At 49.7% G+C, this 20,349-nt stretch overlaps 1 protein-coding gene and 1 long non-coding RNA gene across 3 annotated transcripts in view; one reads left to right on the top strand and one right to left on the bottom strand.

The window, feature by feature from the left end:
• Positions 1 to 4,353: 4,353 nt before the first annotated feature.
• The window catches only part of Sertad2 (SERTA domain containing 2), a 118,068-nt gene continuing 102,072 nt past the window's right edge, over positions 4,354 to 20,349 (bottom strand). For both annotated transcript variants that reach the window (XM_048435493.3, XM_048435492.3), the window contains exon 2: positions 4,354 to 9,563. In XM_048435493.3, coding sequence (XP_048291450.3) covers positions 8,612 to 9,559 — 948 coding nt within the window. In that variant the 5' untranslated portion in view covers positions 9,560 to 9,563 and the 3' untranslated portion in view covers positions 4,354 to 8,611. The remainder of the gene's footprint in view (positions 9,564 to 20,349) is intronic.
• LOC125401274 (uncharacterized) lies at positions 9,969 to 11,472 on the top strand. The gene is made up of 2 exons (XR_007232299.3): positions 9,969 to 10,365; positions 10,848 to 11,472. It is a non-coding gene; the product is annotated as an uncharacterized LOC125401274 (long non-coding RNA).

The following is a 20,349-nucleotide window of genomic DNA, read 5'->3' as shown; positions in this document are numbered from 1 at the left end:
AGGCATACATGCAGAGCACTCGCACACACACACACGCACGCACGCACACACACACACACACACAAATAAATATTTTTTTAAAAAAGGGAAAAAAATGCTCCACAGACATGCCCATGGGCCAATCTGATGGAAGCAATTCCTCAGATGATCTAGGTTTGCGTCGACTTGACAAAAACCAGCCAGCCCAGAGGTTATTCCCCAAGTCTCTGAGCCAGGCTCAAGTCAGTCAGGGATTTCTGCTTCGGGGCATGTCCATAATGTTGCCTTATATTGCCTGTGGCCCCTGGACAGCACAGTAGTGTGTCCCCAAGGTACATAAGGGGCCTTATAACATGCTTGGGTGTCTGCTCCCGTGCCAGCTGGGCCATCTTACCTAAGCTTTCTGGATTGGGGTTTCCTGATTTTTGCCTCAGTAAGGAGGTGACCTGAGACTAAAAATGCCCTCCAGAGGAACCTCTGCCCACCCTGCCTCCCCAGGGCCCTTATCTATCCCCGCTGCTGACCAACCACCTCCCCCGTCCCCTTTTTCTTTTTGCAAACCATGCAGCTCAAGCCTGCTGCCCACTCCGTGCTAGTGCCACGGGCTTGTCCCCTCTTGCCAGCAGGTGCGTCTTTGCGGAACCGGGTACCTGTTGGTGCTGGCAGGCCAACATGGGTAGCCTCTCTGCCTAGACTGTTCCTCCATTCCTTTATTCCTGTACGTCAGAGCTGTAGACCAACCCGGCAATAGGGAAACCTCCTACCACACTGACGAAACAGCTGAAGGGCTGAGTACCTGAGGCCAGGCACTCTGGAAGCATCTGACCAGTCATGGGTCCTCCCAGGCCTTTCGTGGTGACTCAGAAGTTCCCAGACCTCCATGAGCCAAGCTCTGGATCTGATCAGCTTCACTGGGTCTATTTCAGAGCCCAGAGCTGAAGACAAGTCCACCTGACCCCCAGACACAGGCCTCACGGGGCAGAGGGCAACCCAGCGTCCAGTGGCAGCTTCAAGTAGGCAGGCAGGATGAAGAAGGGGGTTGACAGACAGGTAGAGAGGAAAGCCAGGGAGAGGAAGTGGGAGAATGGGCTTCCCACCGTCAGGACAGGTCGGGGAAGACCTAGGGTTCGGCTTACAGTAGGTGCTGGCTTTCTGGCTACATTGTTCATGCTGGCCATCTCACAGCTGGGACACTTCCATCTCCTCAACTACGGGTAGGCATATGTTTGGAGAAAGGGGAGGTTCTCCAGGGCAGACAAGGCTAGACTCGTTCCTCTCAATGGCTTCAGTGGACGGATCTCTGCTACAAAGCTCCAAGAGAAAGCGTGAATTCCCAGTGTCTTCAAACCACGACTTCCCTGGGTGGCCACTGCGGCAGAGTCCTGCAGTGACCTTGGAGGTCCCCTCTGCCTCTGTGCACTGCCCTCCACCCCCTCCCATACACACAGACACACAGACACACACACACACCCTCTCTGAACTGGCGCAATCACAGCCATCTGAGAAACACTGTAGCTGTGCACACATTAGAGACCGCCCTAATCTCTGGACCCTCTGCAGACCCAACAGGCCCACTGCACAGGAGAGCACAGCCTGGACAAGAGCAGGCCACACAGCACTGGCTTCGGCACTCAGCTCAACCAACCCTGAGGCAGCCGACGGACTCTTCTGCTAGGGTACAGAAATGGGGCCACACGCTCGCTCTCCACATTTCACGGCCAGAGGAGACATCCGAAAGGAAGCCTGTTGGACCGCGAAGGAGGGAGGGGACTGACTGTCTGAGGGGAGGGTTGGATTCGCCTCAGACTTCTCCCGGAACACAGGCCAACGCTAAGGGTGTTGAGAGCTTCCTCACCCCTCCCCCACTGTTGCCTCAAGCCTTTCTCCAGCCTGAGCTCTGCAGCCATTTCTTGTCACTGCTGAACAATAGGCCTTGCTGGCAGCTGGCAGCTTGGCCCTGCCTGGGAGGTGGGGGAGGTCTGGAGAGCTCCGGGGCTGAGACAACCAGCCTGCTGCAGAGAGGGTTCCCAGCTCCTGGGACAATGTCACCATGTGTTGCCCCGTCCTGTCATGCACATGACATGACATCCCAGATGCCTTGAAGGCTGGCACCTCAGGGCATTCAGGAGCTTTCGCAAATCCTCGAGGCCTACAGCCCAAGACCAGCCCTCCCTCTGTGGTGACAATCTGGGGAAAGCCAGATATTCAGTCATTCAGGCTCCTCTTGCCCCCATGGGACAGTGACTAACCTGAAGTCCCACAGTCAGGGCAGGAGAGCCTGTGAGCACCTGGAGTGTTCAGCCCTGAAAAGCTCTCCCCTGCCTCCACTCTCTCCTGCTCAAGGCAATGATGTAGGTAGTAAGTCAGGAGGGGGACACACACACACACACACACACACACACACACACACACACACAGAGGACAGGAGTTCCCAGGCCTTCAGGTTGAAGCCAGGGTGTGCTGTGCTAAAGAGCTCTCAAAAGTGACAGAAACTATAGTCTGAGCAACCGAGGAGGCCAAGAGAGAAGAGCTGGCGTGCAATCATCTGAGACCAGCCTGGGTAACAACTGCTTCAATACACACAAATAAAAGCAAACAGAAACTTGTTTAGGGCCAGAGGGCGAGAGATGAGCAGGCTTGGGATGGTATCAAAGGGCACAGACTGGTACAAACCCAGGTAGTCTGCTTACGAACCAGGCTGAAGCATCCTCCGAAGCTTCGGTTGCACCAGCCGGCACCACTTCCCTGTTCTGTTCTCCCAACCGACATCAGGCGTCTTTGAACAGAAGACCCACTCCCAGGTCCCTTACAGGTCTTGAGCTTTCTGAGAATGTCCCCTCCTGTGTGGCTTTCCTGACCGCCGTCCCCTCTGGTCCCTCCCCCCCAGCTCTTGGTGCACTGGGGCGTGGAGGCACATGTCCTTCCCGAAAGCCCCGAGCCTGGCTTGCCTACAGCGGACACTATCTTAAGGACTGTGTAGTTGTAAATGTCAGAGTTAGACAATGTTTTTCTGTAAAGGTCCGAATGGTAACTCGTTTGAACTAGGAGAGTCAACTTAACTGCGCCTGCTCAGCTGTGCCATGGAGGCAGACACCAGAGGTGACACACAGCTAAGCAAGCATGACCATGATCTAGAACTTTACCGCTTATTAAAACAAGCAGTGTGTAGTCCCTGGGGGTGTGGCATGCCAAAACTGGGCGAAGAGGAACATCCCTGGGGTTCTGTTCATCAGAACTGCAGCATTGCAGAGAAAACCACATGCAGCGGGTCTGAAGCCAGGGCAGGATTTGCCAGGGGACTTCACCATGTCCAGAGCCCTGCAGGAACTCAGGAGACTGGCTCTTACGAGGGGGATGCCGAGGATGGACAGGCTCTTGAGGTTGGCCTTGAATGAGGATGTTTTGCACAGGAGAACGTGAGCAAGGGCACAAGGGCAGGGTGCTGGTGTGTGCCAGAAATGGGGCCGCGTGGGTGAAGAGCAGGGACTGCTCTGGAATAAGCAGAGGTGATGCTGGCCGTCTCATTCTGTAGAGGACTGGACAGCCACCCCCACCCAAGCCTTGTGCACCCTTTCTCTCTCTCTCTCTTTAAAAATGTCTTTCTGGGTGCTGGGGACAGAACTCAGGACTTCTCTTCCAACTGAGGGGGACATGGTGCTCTGTGGAGCACAGCTCAGTTTCCAGCCCAGCCCACCTCCTGCCTTCCATATCCCAAAGCTGATTTAATGGAGCACAGATTTTCCAGGTCTCTCATACCCACCTGCACAGCCTCACCAGTTAGCAGTGGCCCAGCCGTCAATGAGTGCCTGGACATCCCCTCCCCAGTTAGCCCCCGAGGATGGCGCAGTAGCCCAGACTGGCATTAAAACATGTTACCAAAATCACCAGGACAGGAAGACCAGTGACACACGGACACCAGCAGTAGGTGAAGGTGACAGACGGTGTGGGTCAGAGAAGCAGAGACAGGAAGGTGTCGGAGGGGATAAAGAGGCTGGAACTGAGGAGACCCCGAGAGGGCCAAGCGGCCTCCTAGAGGAGGCGAGGTCCCATGGAGCGTGGCCAACAGAAAGAGACACACTGCACCTCGGGTAGAGGGTGAAGCCCAACAGCTGGAAGGGGCAGGGGCTGGTCACAGATTTTCACATCCAGAGTGAAGGTGGGAGACTTGTCTCAGGTTACAGACAGGGCAAAGGCTCTGGGTAAAACCCATGTCTGGAGAGAACTGGGTCAGGAAGGAGAAGGAAGTTGGGGGAGGGGGTCTCGGGAAGCCTGTGGAGCAGCGGGACAGGACAACCATGGGGAGAGCACAGGGGGGCTGCACCTCAGTGGTACCAAACAGTCACGACACGGTCAGAAGAAAACGCGACACAAGTCTCATCCTTTACTGTTTATTGTATAATATAAAACTACAAAAGACCGCTCATGTCCATGTACACTGAATCTGTCCAATTGTTTAGAACACAGCCTGAATGAACCTACACTGAACGCAGCCCTCTGGGTTCTGATGTGACATCGGTAATATTGCATAGAAAAGGCACAGCTCTCAGGTCTGTGGGGAAAGGTCACACCGACTTTTGACAAAAAGCCCTCCTCAAAATCCACGTCCCCAGCCGGTCCCTATGCACACGTTCAGCACGTCAGTTGTACATATGGACCGCTTTTCCCTCCCAAATTCCCCAAAAGAAGTCCAAAAATTGTATTGGCTTTGTCTGCAAGAGCATTTGACCCTGGCTAATCTTCAACACCCATGTAGACTCATTCTTGGAAGCACTGGAAACAATTGCACACAGGCAGATGCACACCCCGCTGGCATCCCGGGGCGGGGCCGCACCAGAGTTAACCGCTTACAGCTAGGACAAATCAAATATGCTCTTCTCTCTTTGCTAGTGTCAGAAATGTATAAAGGTCCAATTTGTAAGAGCAAGGTTTCAAAATTAAGACAATTCACACAAAGTAGAGGAACAATTGCCGCAAAAGCAGTCTTTTATGTCTGTCATTTAAGAAGGCTGCCCTTGCGGTATTCATAATTCATTGTTTACCGCAAAGGTGGTTAATAAATTTAAGCTTTAAAAATGATCCGTAAGTTGATACTTTGGCTCTTTGGAGCTTACTTCGTTAAGAAATTTCCCTTGATTGACCTCAGGACGGTTGGGGCACCTCAGGGGCTATGGCAATAAAAAGCCCAGTTGCTGAGGACACTCGAGCGGTGTGGGAGGCTGTGGCCATTCCTCACCCTTTGGTATGAAGGTGGGTGCCTGTGTGTCGCCCCTTCTGTCGTAAGTCAAAGTGCTACTAAGAAAACTTTAAAAAATTACCAACCCTTTTATGCTCAATTTTCTTAAAAATTTAGAGGTATTCAAACGTTCCCCGTCCACACCTTTTGCATATTTTAAATAGACCCATATTGGAGATGAGGGACAATGGGTGTCGACCGTGTATCTGATGCAAAGACAGGGTGGGGGCCGCCTTGGCTCCCCCTTTTGATACAGATTTACATTCCTACGAGAAATACATTCCTACCATACATTCTGCACCATACCACCCAGCTGTTGTTAGCGCGCCACAGTAAAATAAATATATTTACAAAGGAAAACAAAGGAATAAATAACTTATGGGGAAACCACCACTCTACACCTCTCAGGAGTCTGCTCCTGCCTTGCCATGCCATTGCACATCGCAGTCGTCAACAACAGCCTCTTGGGCCCAGGCACCCCAGGCCGTCTGCCTGCCTCTGGACGCCACAAGACTGTCTTTGTGAAGGTGAGCCGCTGCTGCCAGGAAGCATCTGGAAGCATATCCCACACTCAAATTGGGACTTGATCTCACTCTGACTCCACCTCTTCCCTGTTGGGACATCACTTAATATAAATAGGACACAAAGTCAGTCTTAACTCTTGATGGGCTTGCTCTTTCTGAAAACGGGCCATGGGTTTCCCAGGCACGTCTGGGGAATAAGCACGTGCCTGCTCTTGCGGGGTTAGGTGTTGTGACGGTGATGCACCGGAGTGGGAGAACTAAGCCCGGGCGGACACTTCTCCGTGTTTATTTGAACTGTTGCCCAACATATGGGATCGTTTAAAACATGCTAATCCAACAAAAGTACAGTTGTTCTAAGTTACTGTAAATCAGTTTTTGACAATAGCAATCAACTGCTTTGTGCCATTCTTGTTGGGAAGAATCAACACTACTGTATATGCACATGTATGGAGATGTGTGTGGCGTGTGGCCAGTTCACAGGATCCTCCAGTTCTAAAACACAGAGAATGGGGAGACCTGCTTTCTTCCAGGAAGAGTTCTTAAACTGGACAGGCACAATGACACTTGGAAGCATCAACAACCCTCACCTTCTCATATGGTCCCTGGTCCTGCATCAGAGGAAACACGTGTGATGGTGAGAGGCCCGTGTGGAGGGTGCCTGCAGGAGGACAGGTGCAGCTCGATGGGCTGGCTCCTCACCACTCTACAGAGCTGGGAAGCAGCCCTTCAAACACGCGCACACGGGAAAGGGTAAATTAGAATGTAAAAAGATATTAATCACACCATACACAAATCTTTTGATTGGATGAGCAGTTCCTTCATCACAAACACATTTGCTTGCCATGTGCATTATAAAAATAAAACTATCTATGGCTTGTTTAAAGTGCCATTTACAAATTTATCTTTTTAAGTGGCCGGAAAGACCCAATTTTATCCATGGCAAGAAGTGAGCAGAACTGATAACTGAATATTGACAAATGACCGACAACAATGACAACAAAAACAAAAACAAAATCCCATAATTTAAAATTTTTAAATAAATATAGAAGTTATTCCTAAAGAAGCCATCTGCATAACAATACAGGTTGTAAGCTGCATTCCACAGCTGAAGTACCACTGCGAGAAAGGAAGCCGAACAGAAAGGAGGGAGGGAGGGCGGCAGGCCTCAGAATGGGCATGATACACAGAGACAAATACTACAACTGGGGGATCACTGGAAATAAAGAGCCGCTTTGGGGGTCAGGAGACAGGGGAGGGCCAGAAATACGCACAGAAATTCCTGTTATGTATTTGGATATAACAGCTTTGTAAAGTGTGGTTAAATCAGCAGTTAATTAAAGAAAGCAACCAGATTGGACACCAGGACATAAGGTGGCGGATGGTGGCTCTAGTCACAGATGTTGAGAAAGTGCATCCCGGATGGCTGAGGTGAGCGGAGCTCACTGTGGTGATCGTGAAGATGCCATTTGCAGCTCTTAGCAACAGGGGGAACAAAGCTCCACCAGGGAAGGACACTGGGAAAGGCAGTTCAGCAACACGATGGGGGCCTTCCGGGGAGAATTTCTTCTTTATGAGCCCGAAGCACTGAAGTAGGGCTTAGCTCCACGAAGAGGTCAGTTGCTTGTTGTAAAACTGTTATGTAAAATTGTGGTCTCATCATAAAAGCTATGCCAAAGGGGTAAGACTGGGGTTTGCATTTTATAAAATTAAAATAAAAACAATTAAAAGAGCAAACTTGGCATAAATACAGTCTTTCTCTTACTCCCCCATCCTTGACACAGGGTTCTCCCTGTAGAGCTCTGGCTGGGCTGGAACTCACAGAAATCCACCTGCCCCTGCCTCCCAAGTGCTGGAATCACAGGGGTGCGCCACCACACCCGGCTATGAGTATACTCTGACACAAGATACCACAGCCTCTGCTCAGGAGAGGGAGCTAAGGAGACCATCACATCAACCCCAGGATCCGCAGCCATCTCCCCCACAACGGCTTAATGCAAGTTTGATGAGCGGACAGGGCTCTGGCTTTGGGAGTCACAGTTTGGCGGGTGATCGTGCCAAGGGCTGGTGCTTGTGAAATTTGGGTGTCAGATCACCTGGCCCTTTATTAAAGCGCTGTGTGTGTGTTTGCATTTGGGGACATCAACTGCAGATTGATTTGATCCAATTTTCTCTTGCACCATACACGTATAAAACATTACGACTCTATAAAAGTACAAGCGCAACTTGTACAGCTTACGTTTGCAGGAACTATGTGAGCAAATCCTATCAAAATAGCTATCTCATATGTATAAACAGCATTTGTCTTTAGAAAAACAATATCATAAACTGCAGAATCTGTACAAAAATATAAAATAAATTTGGGCAGCAGTTTTCTAAACAGCCATGTAAATGCAACACTTACGAGTAGTTAATGCCTCTAAAAAGGCGGAATTGCCAAGTCAACTTATACAGGGCAAAACGCCAGGAAAGGTACTGAGATTATCCAAATAATATAGATATATATTCTTTTTTACCTCTTGCAATAAAACTTATAGAAAAAATAGACAAATATGCACACGCAATTTACAGCTTTTCCAACGCAATCCTTGTGCTTCATTTGAACTGCTCATGGTCACCTTTCAGCATTAGCAACACAGTCTTCAAACGTCTTCTCTCCTAGGCCAGGGCAGCGGGTCTCTGAGGAGCCCACGCAGAGAGTGTATTAAAAGTGGTCATACTCGAATGAAGGCACTCCAACTCTGCTCAAAGAAAATACTAGTGTGATCCGTTTGTGAAGTTTTCTTTTTCTCTGAAAAAGGCAAGCAAGGGTACATGCACAGTGCGGAGAAATTGTCAGGGCGGCAGGGACGCTTGCAGGGCCTGGCTAGGCACAGTCTTAGGACCCAACAAGCACCTCCATGATGTGGTCTAGCTCCGTGAGATCCATTTTGAAAGGCTGACTTGGGGCGACAGGCTGACTGCTGTAGGGGGCCAGGGTCTTGAGGAGGTCATCAGCTGACACAGGGGCCATTTTGGAGGATGTCCCTGATGTAGATGTGCAGGGGTCAAAATCGTACATGGATGTGTCAATGTCAGCAAACAAGATGTCGTCCAGGGTCAAGTCTGTCAGGAAACCTGTGGATGTGGTTATTTCAAAATTCCCAGGTAGAGAGTCCATGAATCGTGAGTCATCCGTGCGGCCTTCCTGGGGCCCCTCAGGCTTCGGGACGCTGGCCTCACTGGAGGTTCCCTTCGGGCTGTCGGGCGCCGCTGACGTCACGACAGCCTCTGTGGAGGTAGATGTGGGACAGAGCTCCTCGATCTCATCTAGGGCGGAAGAGAAGCTGTCCTTTTCTGGCGGGAGGGCTGGAGGAGGGAGTCTGGGAGGAGCCGCAGGTGGAGCAGCCTGCAAAGTGCAAAAAGTGTCGTCGTCCTCTAGCAGGGAGGCAGGGGTGAGGCAGGCCTCCAGGGGTGCAGTGCTTCCTGGGTCACAGGGGTGAGTGGGAGGCGCGACTGGGTGCGTGAAGGCAGGTGGGGCCTCCCTGCAGCTGTCACCCAGCGAGTCGCTGGGCTGGGAAGTGGGGGTGAATGCAGGCCTCAGGCTGCCTTCCTGCTTGAGTTCCTCCTGGATCCGCCTCAACATGTTGTTAATTAAGACAGTCTTCTGCAAGCTGGGCTCTGTCAGGGGCCTGTGGTTGTACAGTTTCATAAGGGAAATGTTGAAGACAGTCTGACGCTGTAAGGTGTAAGACGCCCTGGATGGACCGTCGGAGGGGGACACAATTTTGCCTTCCAGCCCATCTTCATGGTCATCAAACTTCCGCTTCCCTCCTTTACCCAACATATATCTACAAGGGAGAAAGACAGGAAACAGCGTGAATCACATGAAGGCTAATTTCCACCATGAGAAAAGACGACAGCTTAGAGGTCAGGACCCGGCTGTGCAGTCTCCTGCCTGGGGTTCCTCAGAACAGGTGGACTCACGGGGGGGGGGGGGGAGGCCCCGTAGAGGGAGACGTAGGACACCCACCCTTGTCCGCCTGCAGAGCAATTTTTACCACTAGGTAATCCTGGCCAACGTTCTGCGTGAGTAATGTGTACAACACGACACAGAGAAGTTAGGAGTTACCATGGAAACCATGGTTTTGACTTTCTCAGCTCATGTGCTTGCATTCGTATGCCCAACATTATCACACAGGTTCAACCTCCCTCCCCCAAACGCATTTATTTTTAAAGCTCAGGAACATACAATGCACAACCTCAGCAGACAGAGGTGTTAGAAATTACAGCTTGAACACAACTCAAACAACTGAAAGCGTCAAGGGAGAGCAGGAAGAGCACATACAGTTTTGGTAGAACCGTGTGTGCTTTCAAAATGCTTCTCCTTCCTCATTATGCACACAGCCTTCCTGCCTGTCGGGGGACATGTGGTGAAGCTCGGTGACCACAGAGACTGAGCGGCCGCTGCCTTTCATTCTAGACTGAGTGGAATGCATGCTTCCCAGCCCGGGTTTCTGCCTGGCTCTGTCTGACAGCACACAGTGGGGACGAACACGACCGCTCTGCTTTGACGTCATCTGCTTTAAGCCAGAGACCTGTCATAACCAAACACCTACCCTGACGACACAGAAACCTGGGTGTCTGAAAGAGGTAAGGTTTTTATACCCTAGACCTTGAGAATCCGCTGAAGGTTACAGTGAGGTCCCGTTCTGAATACTGCTGCCTAGCTGGCGGTCACTATCGCGATAGCCCTTCCTAGTCCCCCGCCACCCTGCCACCCCTGTCAGAACTGCTGTGGACACAAGCTCTCAGGACCAGCTTGCCCCACAATGCTTACTGTCTTGTTTTTGTTTCACATTTTGAAGCAGACTTTCTTACAAATCTTTGGACTGAGTTCTTATTTGGAACTCAAAATCCTTGTGCCTCAGCCTACCAGGTGCTGGGTTTCTGTCCACTTACCACTGTGCCCAGCCCAACCTGGCTTCCTAACCACTTCTCAGAGTAGGAGGCATGGTCTCACTACGCCGGTCACACTGCTCACTGCTCTGAGGCACTCAGCCTTGGAGCCAGCGGACCCTCTCCACAGGCGCGTGGCAGCTACTCTGTCGGTCTCTTCCTTACTCCCTGTCTAGGACTCACTCCAGGGCTGCTGACTCCCAGGTGGGAGGAGTCACTGCACCAACTTCCTCCTCTGGCTCACAAGTCTTTTGAATTTCAAGTCTGGTCCCCAAAGGAAAGGCTAGCGGCACAGGACCCCACAGAGGATGTCTGACTCCTGGAGGGAGAGCCGACACAGCCGGAGCCTGTCCACGCCAGCACTGCTCCGAGATCTGTCGCTGCTTCTAAAGAATGTGGAATTACTTGATGAAACCACTTCCCTCATTTCGTAAGCACTAACAAAGATGGGTATCAATCATCAGGACCAAAAACCAGACCAAAGACAGCAACCAATGCAACTGTTTGCTGAGACAAGGAGGGTCTGATAAAAACGGCTGGCTTATCCCACCTCTCACAGACTCCTACCTCTAGTGAGTCTACTGCCTGCCTTCTTTACATCGGACACTTCCTTGGGAGGATCTGTACTCATTTAAACTTGACAAACCAGAGAAGAGGTAGTCTTATGTCACTCTGCAAAACAATGCATCAGAGGCATCACCAGGCAACTAGATTTTAAAGTAATTGTATATTTATATGTGTATCTGCTTACAACTAAAGCATTTAATACTCTCAGGGAAAAAAAATGTTCCTTTGGCTAAACAGCTTGGAAGTGCATTCAATTTGGACACGGCGCTATCTGATCTGTTAGATACCCTGTGATCAGGCCACTTAAATGTGTGAGTGCACAATACGTACACGCACAGCCCAGACCAGCATTTCTCAAACTACTCTTCATAGGTGGGGCTGGCCTGTGAGCTGGTACCCATTCAGATGACGTAAGCAAGGCACTGTATTATTTAGGGAGGATTATAGCAAATTACAAAGTGCTGTCAGGTCTGCAAACCTACCCTACAGCGCAAGCTTTTACAGGCTTTTTCTTTCGGTTTCCTTTTACTTCACTTTTCACATAACTGTTTTTATGCTTTACTGAAATTCACAAACGACTGGGTGGGGGGTAGGGCTATCAAGACAGCCCATCAGCACAGAAGTCTGAGAAACACTAAAATACAGCCAAGACCAAACCAGAAACTCACTGTCATTCAGCATCCTCACTCATCTTCTCTGGTGACAGCATGGAGACGTCCCATCGTCAGGCTTGTGGCCAGGGTACAATGGTACTGCCTATAGTTTTTGCTCCTTCCCTTCCTCCCTCCTCTATCTTCCTCTCTGTATTTTTTAGATGTGATCTCTGCCAAGCAAACTGATTGAAACTTTTAGACTTAAGCAATCTGCATCTTAGTCTCCTGTCTCTCGGGTACAGATACACGGAACACAGTACTTTTTCAACAACACACTTCTTCTGTGAGGTCCAGGCCAGCCAGCCAGGGCTCCTCAGTGAGGCCCAGGTTTTCTGCTTGTTCATCTGTCTGTTTTGAGTGTATGCACGTGTGTACATCTGTGGGGGCCGGGGATGGTTGCTGGAGTCAGTTCTACGCTTCTACCATGGCTCACTCAGCGATTAAGGCTCTCAGCACATACTCAATGAGCCATCTTGCTGGCCTACTAATTAATTTCTTTAGAAATAATTGCCACTTCTACAGAAGTCACACCTACAGGCTAAGAGATGACTCACTCAGGGTTAAGAGCAGTTGTTACTGTTGAGACCCAGGACTCAGTTCCTAGCACTTCCATGGTGACACACAGCCATCTCTAGCTAGTTCCAGGGGGCCTGGTGCCTACCTCTGACCTCATGTCCTCTTTTGACCTCCAAGGGCACCACTAGGCACACAAATTGTGCAGATATACACATACAGGCAAGACACTCACATATAAAAAATAAGATAAATCTAAAACAAACAAAAGAAACCCACACCCAGGCGTGTGATGCTGCAGGCATTTAGCAGAATTCCCACAGCTGAACAGCATCTGTGGAGTTTTCCAGTGTGAGAAGCAGCTAACTTCCAATTAGAGTGAGCATCTGGCTAGAGCTGCATGCTAACCCTGGTGTTTAGGAAGGCCTGTAGAGGTATCTGTTCTGCTGCCTTCAACAGGAGGGTGAAGGGCCCCTCTAATTCTGTGACCAGGACCAGGTAGACAAGTTGAATCTTGGGTGTTCTTCACATATGTCAATAAGGACCTCTGGTGGACTATGTCTCAAACAGGCTTGTTTCCATGTTTCTGCTTTGTATTGGAATCAAATAAAAATGGCTCCCCACACCCAATGAAACTTCAAAATGTACACAATCTAGCTAAGCCATATAGTAAAGCAAAAGTGTAACAAAGCCGACATGAGGATCCCCCCCCCCCAAATCTGACTGATACAAGGTAACAGCCTTGCCATTTGCCAGCTCAGAGAACCTCCAGCTTTGTATGCTCCAACTCCTTAAGCAAGATATAACTCAAAGAAGACCCGGCATGCTCTCAACAGCTAGACAGCAACAGCCAGGCACACGCACGGCCCTGCTGGGCATGGCCCTGCTGGTCGCTTTGGGCCTGGCACAGGCTACTGGGCAGGGTGGCCGGCTCCTCAGAAGCCTTTCTCCTCAGACACTCAAAAAAAATAACAATAGCTCTTTAAGGGAAGTTGGAGAGGCACGTGACCTCTCAAAAGGCCTCACAAGGGGCAGCCTGCCGGAGCAGTAGCACGGGCTCATTAAGGGATTCCTGGGAAGGTTAGGAAGAGCTCCCCTTCTGAGGAAGGAAGGGCTCCAGAGTCATGGCCCTCTAAAGGTTCCTTGCTGGAATACCTGGGCTCTGCTGTGTCCCCTCCCTCAGCTTGCAAAGAACCAAATCTACCCAAAGAGCCGATGAGCTCCTAAGTTTAGGACACCCCACGGGGATGGATGGCCCCTCCTTTCCTCTCCTGCTACCTAAACCTAAAAACTATCAACAATTGCTTTTCTTCCGAATATCCAGTGGCTCTGACTGTAAGGTTGGAGATAAAATGTGACCCCTTCCCAATGGTTAGGAACAAACTCCTGACATTCGAGACTGAAAACAGCCTCACTCACATTGGATGTGCGCTGCACCCCTCCCCCGCCTAGTCGGTATTTGTTAAGCTGACCTAGCAAACACTGACTGCAGAAAACTAAAAAGTAATTGTAAAGGACAAACACGTAGGAAACAAACAAAACTGGACTGTGTGGGGCGTGGTCTCTAGTGCACAGCTTCTCACAGGAAACCCAAATGCTCAGAAGCTTTGTTCTCGTTAATCCTAGCACTGGGAAGCCAGAGGCAGAGATAATCTACTCTGTCTCAAACAACAAAAAACATGGCAACAGAAAAAAGACAAGTGTCAGTACAACTTTCCTCAGAAGACAAAGGTCCAAACTCTAGACAATCAGAAGACTGTGATCTACTACCCACAGTCCCACCATTCCGGCCCTGAGCCTGAAGGAGCAGCAGAGACCCCCTGGAGCCCGCTCGGTGGCCCCATTTGCATGTTTGTCAACCACCTCCTGACTGTAAGGCCCCTAGGGGCAAAAGAAGTCCGCTCTGTCACCTCAGTACTCAGCTCAGGGCCCCTCCCTGACACCAAAATCGTCCTCAGTAAATGAACAGTTAAGTGGGCAAAAAAAATGAAAAGACAGAGCAGAGGAGTGTGAGGCAGAGCAGGGAGTCTGTGGGTGGAGGAGCTCCTGAGAGGCCACCAGAGGAGGCTGCGGGCCTTAGAGCAGCGGGGAGAGAGAGCTCCAGCCGGGAGACCCCACCCGTGAGCCCCTCACATGTTCAAGCCCAGATGCTGGGCTCTAGGAATCTGTGCTCCCCAAGTTTCCAGTGATGCTGGATCGTGATCGCTGAGATCCACGATTTCCCCTGGTCTCTACCAGGCCACCTCGCTCTGGGCCTGAGCACACTACTCCTGTCCTGACGGTGAAGCCCCTTTCTGTTCTAAGCAGGCAGGGCGAAAAGCAATGAGCAGCACTTTATGATGACAACGCAATCGTCCAGACTAGAGGGAACGCCTTATGCTCAAGCTTCAAAGATTAAACATACCTGGGTTTAAGGGGTGACATCTCAAAGCCTTTATTTTTAAGGCATTCAGATGCCCCCCCCGTGCAATATGAATTTAATTCTTTTCAACTATTCAAAAATGATGTCTTTCTTTATTTTTAAATCACTGTCCTTTAATGTTATATGGACTGACAAAATTAAACATCTATGATTGCCGGGTGGTGGTGGCACACGTCTTTAATCCCAGCACTCGGGAGGCAGAGGCAGGTGGATCTCTGAGTTCGAGGCCAGCCTGGTCTACAGAGTGAGTTCTAGTATAGGCTCCAAAGCTACACAGAGAAACCCTGTCTTGGGGGAAAAAAAGAAAAACAAAAGCAAAATAATCTATGATTTCGTGGGACAAATAGAAAATCTTTTACAAACAATCATTTGCTATCCACCACCAAAGCACCTGCTGCCTGTCACCTGCAGGCTCCCCCCAGCCCACAGCTGCAGGGCTTCCTCGCGGACACCTGCTGACTGCACGATGGGCTGTACTATGGAGTCCTCTTCTGCCCACCAGGACTGGCAGACTGGGCAGCAGTCAAAAGGAGATGCAAAAGTTTGTTTTAACTCAATTCATTCCAAACAATGGTCATTATACCTGACAGGAGAAACACACTAAGATTTTCACTTCTTACTCAGACAGGGTCAAAACTGATACCTGAGTCCCAGTTTCAAAGCAAGGAGATGACTGGACAAGACAGAACTAATCTCACATCCAATTACAGCGTCAAAGAATGCCTAAGAGTAAGCGGGGGCACCTGGTCATCAGAGGGGGAGGGCTGGGGCAGCGCTCTGCTGAGCGCAGAGCCATCTTGAGCAGAACGAACGTGAGCATGCGTAGCATCCCGGATGTGGGCAGGTTAGGACGACAGGGGAGCCGGGCAGTCATCAGCCACCGTGGAACCCCCCGGGGCTTAACTGCGTGCTACCGTGTACACACTCTAAATAGCGTGCACCCATTTCTTCTTGAACTTAGAAACTCGGGGTTTGCATTTTCCAGGGATATAGTATAATTGACATGGTTTTTCTCTTTTCAAAAAGATTTAATTTGTATGTATGAGTATTTTTGCCTGTATATATGTCTGTGAACCACTTTCATGCCTGGTGCCCACAGAATCTGAAAAGCGTGCCAGATCTCCTGGAACTGGAGTGACAGACAGCTGTGAGCTGCTATGTGGGTGCTGGGAAGCAAACCCAGGTCTTCTGAAGGAGAAACTGTTGCTTTTAACCATGGAGCCGTCTACTTCTCCAGCTTCCATGCCATGGTTTTCAGAAGGCAATGACGCCACCCTAACCATGGGGTCTTCAAAGAGGTTGCCGGCGAGGCAGGTGGGTCTTGTGAGGCTGGCCACATCCCCTGACACTTCCTTCTTCCTTATACAGGTTCAGTGTGGCCACTGGTGTGACCAGGGGCTGCGGCAGACCCCCACCACCCCAGGCCTCTACACTAATTTATTACTTTTGAAGACAAAAAGGAGCCAAAAAAGAGAAGGTTCCCAAGAGAGCGTGAGTGATTCCTCGCCTGCATCTGGGGCTGCCCAGGCTCTCAGCTCTTGCCTTGGGAAGCTGCTCTTGGGTCAGTGGCAGGGAAGGGATGCTCCTAAATAAATCAACTCTACAGCAGAATTTGGGGTCTCAGGCACAGAGAGTGAGTGGCAGTAAAGGCCCAATAAGGGGAAACTCCTGGCAAGTGGGTGGACCACTGGCTGAGTAGCCAATTCCCTGGCTGGAACCACCTCTAGGCAGGGCAGCTCACATCTTTCCTGACAGCACTCAGGAGGCAGATCTCTGTGAGCCTTGAGGCCAGTCTCGTCTGGGGAGCTCCTGGCTGGCCAGGGGAGACCCTGTCTCAAACCAACAGCCAAAGAGACTGGTAGAGAATGTTTTCCCTTTAATGAGAAACTGTACTCTTCTACCCTTTCCCCCTCAGCCCAGCCCCTCCCAGTCTCCAGGTCGGCGGCCATTTCTGAGGCCCAGCCAGGAAAGTAGAACTCTTCCTCTTTTTCTCTGCCTCTCTCTCAGAGGCTGGTCAGAACCTAAGTGTGCTTTTTCTGATACTCTGGGCTTCCTTATTCTTTCTAAAGCCGTCCTCCTGCCTGTGGCTACTTGTCCTGTGTCTGACCACCATGTCAGTGTAGGCCAGGGCTGTCTTTTTCTCTTCCACTCTCTTCCTAGGGTAGCTGCTGACGTTTATGACTCTTCTGCCCTGGGGTGTTCTTTTAAACTCTAATAAGCGTCCCTGAGCTTCTGTTGAACTCATTCTTACCTATTTTCATTAATGAGACTAAGACCCCCAAGGGGGGGGCACCCTGTTTTCACTCTAACAACAGTGGCTAGAGCGGCTAAAAACTGTGTAGAAACAACTTCTGAAACAGAATCTTCTCGGTTCCTGGTCTTTGCGCCTTTGGTGTCCTGTTTTGAGGTGGTCCAAACGAAGAGCTCTGTCCCTGGCAGAACACCCCTACCAGCCTGGCCTTCCCTGTTGTGAGTCACTGTGCTGTGGAGTCAGCAGCTGGCAGTGAGGAAAAGCCCCATCCTGCTTCAGTGGGGAACCACACTGGTTTAGACAGCTCTCCACACTTAACATGTTACACCCTGAAGAACACCTAGACTACGGCACCTGATCATACCTAAGCTTTTAACGCCTGCTTTCCTCCTCAAGGCACAAAGTAGTGCCAGAACAAAAAGAGCATACTGCAAGGGAAGTGGTGGTCAGGGATGCTACAGAACCGGAGAAGCTCAGAGAAACAGACCAGCCTCCAGGGCCTGGGCGGTAGCTGGGCACAAGGGTACATGATAGGTGGGAATGGCGGCAGGCAGTCTTCAGACACCAGTGAAGGCCCATGGTCAGGGGAGCAACAGCAACAGAGGTAACAGCCCACCAGGGGAAGAGGCTCTGTCACAGCAGACGGGAAGACGGCGGCACTCCCACCCCTCCACCGTGCTGGCGACAAACGGTGAGGCTGTTGGAATCGGAAGGTTCTTATTTTTAAACCGAAGCCTACCCAGGGTTTCAGAGGTCTCTGCAGTAACATCCATGCTAATTGGTAAGTAAGACAAAGCCTCCCCTAACGAATCAGCAAGGTAATTATAAAGTCGCTCACTAGATCAGCCAGTCCCCATGCTCACCCAGCCTGCTGTAACCCGACACCCGCCCGCGGCTCCGCTCAGCCTGGCCCACAGTCCCGCAGGCCAACCCTGCCCACCCAGCCCGCTGCTGCAAACACAGCCCTCCTGAGGGCCACCACAGGCCAGGAGCTGGGCTGAGCTGCCCCGAAGGCCAGCCGCCATGCATATTTAGGCAAACAACTTCATAATGTGGGGTTGTTTTCTAATGTCCACATTTCAATAAAATTTAGCTTTCCTCTTGGGATTTTCACACGCCTCTATTAAACTGGACACGGTTTCTAACGCTGGTCTGTCAGCTGCTATCATTTCATTTGAGAACAAAAGGAATGAAAGCAACCAATCACACTGACTAAACAAGAGGATAAGAAGTGTGGTGTGGAAGGGTAAAGTCTGCCCTGGTGGTGAACACGCGAAAGCCAAGCCAGCTTTCAGACCATGTCAACCGTGGAGCACGTCCCTACACCCTGGCCTGCTGTCCCTTGGAAAGTCTAGGTTGCGACGCCAAGCCCAATGGATGGAGGACACTAGTGGTCTTCCAAGGATAAGGAAAGCGCTAACAATTCCTCTATTTCACCCCACAGCTCAGGCCAATGGCAATTTCTGAACTTACATTTTCACAGAAACATATCCAACATGAATGAGACCCCATGAAAGATCAACAGAATGGTGACCCCTTGGAAGCTGGGTGAGGAGCACAGGCTATGTACTGGACTTTACCTTCTGAGTCCGTCTGGAATTTTCCATAAAAGTTAAACAATACATTAATATTTTTTAAAAACCCTACAAGTAAAAAAAAGCAAGTAAGCACAGCACGAGAATTACATTAACTCTATAGGCATGTTTACACTGATGAAAGCTCCCGACATTCTATGTAAACAAGCATGTTCAGTGCAAATCCTATAAACGCTGAAAGACAGCTTCACATCCACCCACACGGGGGCGCCACAGAGCAGCAAGGCACCTCCAACTCCAGTCAGTTCCAGCTTCAGGGTTTTCAAAGCATTTACACTTCCAAATTCCACCTCAGATTCAGGAGTCCACGGGACAATGCTAAAAGCTAGAAGCCTCGCCAAGCCCAAAGCAAATTATATTATACTACGGTTCCAACTTTTATTGCCTGTGTATAAGCAACACCAGTGCTTCAGAAACCATGGTTAGGACCCCTGGAGGATTACTGAATTAAGAACACACACAAAAACAAGCACCAAGTCATGAAGTTGGACTTGGAGGAGGGGACAGTTCAGATTTCGGCGGGGGCTCTGAGGCTGACTTCCAAACACACAGCCATCTCCTACGTTCACAACTATGAATTTTACTAGCATAGTCACTTTCAATAATCCTTTTGCCCCTTAATAACAGCAAAGTGTTTCCACACCAAACAGACAATGCTTCAGGCGGCTATTTGAGAAAACCATTCATCAGGAACACGGAGGGGAAGCCATTTAATTGTAAAACGTAAAGCAGTTAACCTCAGGGACACACGGGAGCAGGTTACTGTGTAATAGCTGGATTCTCTCTAGTCATATTACAAGCTTAGGTTATACGATGTTTGCTCAATAGTAATGCTCCTAACAGATGAACTAGTATCTTTTTTCCATTTGAAAACCAGTAATTATGAACATATATTATAATGACTTACATTACGAAGCGACTTCCTAATCATTTGGTGTCCAGGGTACATCTCCAGCATCCTGAGTCTACAGTCTCATTAGCATTAAGGAATCCTCAGATTTGACTTTTTCCCATAAGACTGCGTGCCAGGGAGGTTGCTCCAACTCTGCCCCTCCCCCATTCCCGGGCACAATGAAAATATTTTTCTCCTGTATTTATAATTGCGTGGATGGGATTCTGGTTTCAGCCCTTTGTAGCATCTTTTCCCTAAAGATACCTTGTTTTTTCCCTCACAGAAGGGATCCTTAATAAACAATGTCAAGGGAAAATAAAAGACGACTTGAGTAGGAACCAAGCGATTTGTCAAAAAGCACGTGAAAGTTTCCCTTCTGGCTTCAAAAGTCTCGCCAGCAGATGCAGTAACTTTTAGGTCAATTCAATGTAAAATAAAACTGCATTTTAGTTAACTAGCTAACTTATCACTAAAACTGGAGAATAAAACCTAAAACTGCAACCACAGAAAATATTTTAATGAAAATGTTTCTTAAGAGTTAAAAGATTAGCCGGGCAGTGCTGGCACATACTTGGGAAGCAGAGGCAGGTGGATCTCTGTGCGTTCGAGGCTAGCCTGGTCACTTTGTAAAGTGAGTTCTAGGACAGCCAAGGCTGTCCTAGAAACCCTGTCTCAAAAAACAAAAACAAACAAACAAACAAAAAGAGTTATAAGATTAAATTGAAACAATGGATGGTGAATTTGAGGCTCGTGTAAGTAACCTACATATTTGGCATATTTATTGT

Source organism: Myodes glareolus, chromosome 8, assembly GCF_982192425.1.
Source record: "Myodes glareolus chromosome 8, mMyoGla1.1, whole genome shotgun sequence".
In the NCBI taxonomy this organism is placed as follows: domain Eukaryota; kingdom Metazoa; phylum Chordata; class Mammalia; order Rodentia; family Cricetidae; genus Myodes; species Myodes glareolus.
The sequence above is the reverse complement of the archived record's forward strand: the minus strand, read 5'-3'. Positions and strand labels throughout refer to the sequence as shown.